Source organism: Frankliniella occidentalis, unplaced genomic scaffold (assembly GCF_000697945.3).
Source record: "Frankliniella occidentalis isolate FOCC.00 unplaced genomic scaffold, Focc_3.1 Scaffold423, whole genome shotgun sequence".
Lineage (NCBI taxonomy): Eukaryota > Metazoa > Arthropoda > Insecta > Thysanoptera > Thripidae > Frankliniella > Frankliniella occidentalis.
The window spans coordinates 115774-121475 of record NW_026267544.1 but is presented as its reverse complement, the minus strand read 5'-3'; the positions used below and the strand labels follow the sequence as shown (position 1 = coordinate 121475).

The 5702-nt window shown below is 55.4% G+C and overlaps 1 protein-coding gene across 1 annotated transcript in view; it reads right to left on the bottom strand.

Moving 5' to 3' along the window:
- Nucleotides 1-4890, bottom strand: part of LOC113217800 (uncharacterized) — a 37085-nt gene extending 32195 nt beyond the window's left edge. Inside the window, exon 1 of the mRNA XM_052274673.1 lies at nucleotides 4498-4890. Coding sequence (XP_052130633.1) covers nucleotides 4498-4545 — 48 coding nt within the window. The 5' untranslated portion in view covers nucleotides 4546-4890. The remainder of the gene's footprint in view (nucleotides 1-4497) is intronic.
- Between the last annotated feature and the right edge of the window lie 812 nt (nucleotides 4891-5702).

Below are 5702 nucleotides of genomic sequence, written 5' to 3'. Positions count from 1 at the left end.
GGCTGGGGGAGAGTCGGCGAGGCAGGGACAAAGGCAGTCGGCAGGGCGGAGAATAAGAAGCAAAGTCATACAGATGGAAATACTTTTGTGTGGCCCCTGGCCCGACCCCCGCCTCGCCAGCGCAGTATTTGAACGGCGCCGGACTCCCCAAAGTGTGTAGACCGACGTGCACTTGCAACAGTGTCCTACCGACCGAAAACCTTCTTGTGCGAAATTGGAACGCATTGCAAAGTGAAATGCCTGAACCCAAAAAAGCATCGGCTAAAAAACAAAGGGATTTGGATTACTTTTTGTAATGGCCACGGAATGGGGTGAACCTGGAGAGGGGCTGCGGGTACGAATGATTTGACAATGCGTAGCAGAGATAAAGCGTTAAAAGAAAAAGAAAATAGCGCGGGGGGCTCTGGCCTGTTATGTTTTTTGGGAACGTATTGTGGTTCAGCGGGCGGGCAGGACACGTGTGTGAGAGTGTGCGAGCGTGTGTGTAAATAGCAGTGGCAGGACTGCGCTGGTGGATTGGGCGCCGTTGTGGACAGAGATTGGCAGGTGAACTCGACAACACCTGCGGCCGCCCCGGCGCGCAGCGTTAAGCGACGGGAGACCACTGAAAACGCTGTGGCCACTTTGCATACCAAAATGTTGGTATTCCTTTTTTGAATGTCAAACAATGTCGTTGTTTTGTTCTTTTCAAGCCTGCATCTGTCGAAATTTGCAAAGAGACTAAAATTTGTCTCTATTGAGAGAATTGCGTTCAAATTTCACTTTTAATTTTTATAAAGGGTTTTAGGATATTGGAATATGATGTAGCCACATAGTTTTCAGAGACGAAAGCAGTGGGGATAATAAAACGTAGAGCAGCAGGCAGGCGAGGCGCTCCGGGCGAGTTCTTGGCGGTATGCACGCGAAGCCTTACTTTACCAAGTTCATGCCGAGCCTATAGACTGGGGGAAGCAGCAGTTGTTCCTGCTCTACTTTTCCCAGTTTCCACCTCGCTCAACCGCTGCTATGCCAACACAGCAGCCCAAACCCTGGTTTTGCGGGCGGCGGCGGTGGCTTTTTGCCGCGGCGATGGATGATGGGTGAGGAAAGGCCAGGCGCGAAGGGCTCAACCCCCCGGCCCGCTCCCTCACAGCTCGCTTCGCCTAAACAGGAGATGCAGGCAATAAAGGCGACTGGTGGACATGTTATCGTCCGGCCTGGGGGCTCCACGCGCCCAGCTCCCCCAGCCCTCAGCTCCCCCATCCCTCAGCTCCCCCGCCCCCATCTCCACGCGCCCTGCAGCTCCCACGCCCCCGGGCCACCGACTGGTCGACCACAGGCCACGCTCTGCCGCGGCGACGCGCTTAGCGTGTGTTTCGGGTCGTGCGACATTCCCGCAAAAGCTAGTGTGGTTTTGGTCAGGCGTGGCGTGGCGGCAGGGCGGACTCTCTGTGTGAGTCCGACTGGACCGCACGCCGCACGCGTTGGCTCCCACGTCCGCAGGGTCCGCAGCCCGCCCCCTCCCCGCCGCCGCACACATCCCTCTGCTCAGCCCTGCGCTGCTCGACCCCAGCATGAGCCAGACGGATAGGGAGACGAACCACCGAACAAGCCGGAGGTTAGAGAGGTAACAACGGAGAAACGGCGCGTTGCGTGGCAAGGGAAAGGTTAGAGGGATAGAGCAGCGTGGCGGAGGCGTACAGTTGAGGGTTGAGCTTGACGTCGGCGTTGGCGGGCGCAGGTGACGCAGGTGTGGCGCGGCCCGAGACTCGCGGGGCCAAAACACTGCTGATTGCTTTGTCGCGGTCTAGGGGAAGGAGGGGAAGGGAGGAACAAGGCTGCTGCGGCGCGGGAGCGGAAAAGGAGGGGGAAGGGGGTGCAAAATAAAGGAAGTAAGCCGAGTATATGGTGGAGGGTGAGAGAAAAAGGAGGGCGAGGGCACGCTTGTGGTAAACGCCCCCCCCCCCCCCCCCAAAATAACGGACAAGCGGAGGTGAAAAAATAGAGAATGAAACCAGAATGAAGCCCGGCCCCGCATCTCCCCACTGTAAATAAGACTGCAGGTGCGGAAAATGGACGGGCGGGGAAAGTGCTGCTAATGTTTACCCGGTAATTTCCGTTTAGGGCCCGGGAGCCTGTTACATGGTGCTTCCCTCTTCATTAGGGGCTGCAGGGTCGTCCAAGGTACGGAACGTGGCACGTAAGAAAACGGTTCGAGGTTCGAGAAAAGCCTTTTCCACAGGCTTGGACTCTTGGTTCCTTACAAACAGCAGTGTTCGTATTTTACGAAGAATTCGGTTTGTAACGTACAAAGCGTTTGAAGCAGCCATATTACGAAGTATTTTGTTATAACGAACAGCCCCCGTTTGTATTACGAAAAGCCTTGTTTGTAATACAAACCAGGCTCTTCGTAGTATAAAGAATTTGTTTGTATTACAAATGCTACAAATCCTTTGTACGTTACGAAGAGCAGTTGTTTGTAAGAAACTTGCACTGCCGCACAGGCCTCCCTACAAGTTGTACGGAACGCCGTGACAGGCTCCGAACTACTTGAGGCTCCCTTTGCAGTGCAGCTGCTAGCTCCAGGCGCGTTATTCCGTCTTATTATTTATTCCCGCGCCCCTGCCCCGTGACGAGCAGCGGCGCGGCGTCGCGACAGTAACGGAAGAAAAAGAACTGCTGGCGGGAAGAGAGCAAGTTGGGGGCACTAGAAGTCTGCCGTCTTCTTCCCCAATCTTCCTACTCGTTAATGGCGATAAAATCCGCCCTCAAGACGGAGGGAAGCGGAGGAAATGCAAGAGCAAGAAGGGCAGACGGAGAGAACGGGGAGTGAAAATCGCAGCGGCGGAGCTGCTGCTGCGGATGCGAAGAACCGAGGAGGGCCGAGGGAAAACTTGAGTTGGTAAATTACTGTCGGGGGGAGGAAGGCGACGACGACCGGCCGCACCGACACTGCGGCAACTTTGCTTTATGTTCCTGCCGATACACCTGACAAGTCCAATAACACTCGCCCTGACCACCGCTGCAGCGATTGTGGGGTTGAAGAGGGGCTGCTTGCGGGGTCCGTGTGGAAGGGAGAAGAGGGGGGGGGAGGGGGCAGCTTCTGGATGACAGACGCGACGAGATCGTGCAATAGTAAAGGGGCGACCCGCCAACGCTTTCCGGCGTGCTCCCTCCCCCACTCCGTCCCCTTCCCCTCGGAAGGGAGGCAGATAGGCTCCGGAACAGAAATTAGGAAGGGCAAAATAAGGGCGTGGGTATCATCAGAAGAAGAGTTAGGGCCAGGGAGGGGGCGGCCTGGGCCGCCTCCGGCAAGTTTGCATAATCTCTACTCCCCTGATGCGGACGGGTTTGTAAATTAAGATAAGACGATAACAACCGAGATGAGGAGATTAATTTTTCCCCCGTTTTCTTAAAGGGGACCTCAGTCGGCTGCCCTGCTCTGCAAAGTAACTTTGCCACCGCCGCCGTCGTCGCTGTTGGAAACTTGAGCGGCGCGCCCGTCATACGGGGGAGTCTGCACTGTACTGTATGGCAATATATGACGTTGGTCACCGTACGTAGAGAAAGGGCGTGCGTGTGTGCGTCACCGTGCGCGCGCTTGCGTGTGTGACTTCATCGTGACTTGGGTTAACAAAGTAAGCAAGAGAATGGGGGAGTGAGCAGGACGAGAAGAATAGTGAGGCAGAGAGAAACGGCGAGAGAATAGAGTAAGGGGTAGAGAACGACGTTTGCTCTGGACGGATTTCAGGAAACAGGAGCCTCTAAGCCTTGGCCCAGGCCGTGGCCAAGCCCAGTCGGATCTCGCTTCGATTGCTTGTTTATTATTGATGAGGTTACGCCTTTGATGCCGGCGCCACCCGCCGCCCCAGCCCAGTTTGTTGTTGTGTGTGGCACAAAGGTACACTATAGCGTACACGCAGCGCCAGCGACACTCTCAGGAACAGGCGCTGTTTCAGTTCCGGGGATGAGGCGCTCGATGTTTTCAAAAAGAGAGGGTATCATCAGAAATGCCCCGGATGTCCACAATAAGAATCTTGAGTTGGGTAAGAATGCGATTTTAGTTTGCCCGGCGGAGCGAGTTGTTGTCTCGGGGAGGAGAAGCGGCACGGCGGCCGTTGAGGGGATTAACTTGTTGAGCGAACTTTATCCTGAGACTGTAAACTCGAGAGGGGGAGCGGGAAGTAGTGTGCGAGCGCCTTGCTGCTTCCGCAGAACCAAAACTAGGTCTTTTTATTGTGATAAGCAAGCAGGAGCGGCTTGCAGGGCCAGGGGCGCCGAGGGCGGGGGCCCCCAGGGAGCGGGGGTGGCGGCGCGCGGCCAAACTCGGACTGGAAGTGGTTGACGCTGCGGGCCCGCCCCACCCCGCCCGCCGCGTCCCTCAACAGGTGGGGTGGGTGGGGCGGGGCGGGGCGGGCACCGCGCTGCGCACTTTGAGTAAATGCTATCATTTCTGCGGAGCGCGGCTGCCAGCACCTCGATGCGGAGGGGGAGGCGATGTGTGGGGCGGAGACCCACCTCCACGGCGGGGTTGTAGTAGCACGTCCTCTTCAGCATGCCCTGCATGGTGCTGGTTAGTCCGCAAGGCGTGAGTTAGGTCCTCGGCGCTACGCGGGTGCCCGTCGCGCGCCAGGGCCTCCGGACGGCCGGGTCGTGCACGTCGCCGTCGGCCTTCTCCCGGCGGGCGCGGTGGGGGCGCTGGTGCGCGGGCCCGCTCCGAGCGGCGCGGGGGTGGCGCCCATGGCCCGGGGTAGCCGAGGACGCAGGCGCCACTGCCGCGGTCGGCGACCTACTCGTCGCGCGAAGTCCCGCTCGCGAATCCGAGTCCAGCCGCGGCGCGCACAGCGGGGCGGGGCGGGCGGCGCTCTCGTCGGGAGGCTGGGGAGCTCCGCACGAGCGGGCGAGCAGGCGGCGACTGACGCGGGGGAGCCGAGCGCCACCGCGCCGCGCCGCCGGACCGCGCTCGGCTCGGCTCGCAGCCACCCCCAGCCGCACAGCAGCCGAGTGAGAGGGAGAGTCCTGCGAGCAGGCCCACGTCTAGAGAAGGCCGTTCGAACCGAGAGAGAAACGCTTCCCTTACGTAAAATATACAGTTTATTGTAAAAAAACTAATTTCATACAAGACATTACGGATTACAGAAAGATAGGCACCAAAATAAATAAAAATAGAAAAGCAGATTCATGTCAATGAGACCGTACGTGATGTCAAGCTAGACATCATGGTGCACAAAATATGATAAAAGGTTCACCAGCAAAGAACAACTGCTACATTATCGTTCTGAATATTTCGGTGAACACCATTCAAGCCCAACAACGGACAAAACATAACATAAAATTTATAATACTTTGTTTGGAAAGTACAACTTTAAATAAATATAATATCTTTCTCATATTTCTTTTCCACAAATAACACATACATCTGTAACCAAAATGTATTAAACTGGATTACTGAAGATGGGGGGGCACATAACCATCATATGTTATGGTTGGCACAGACCTATGCATTAAGAAACAAAGTCAAACTGACATTATTCGACTTACATTTCTTGGGCATAGTTCAGAATAAATAACACATTTTGGTCATCAAGGCTACTTTACAAAAATAAATGTAAATCTCTTATAGTATACATTACAGTCATCAACATTGAATAAGGTTTTTGTCAGTATGATTATTTAGAACTAAGGCTAAATATTTATAACAAGTACATATGTACAGTAAAAAT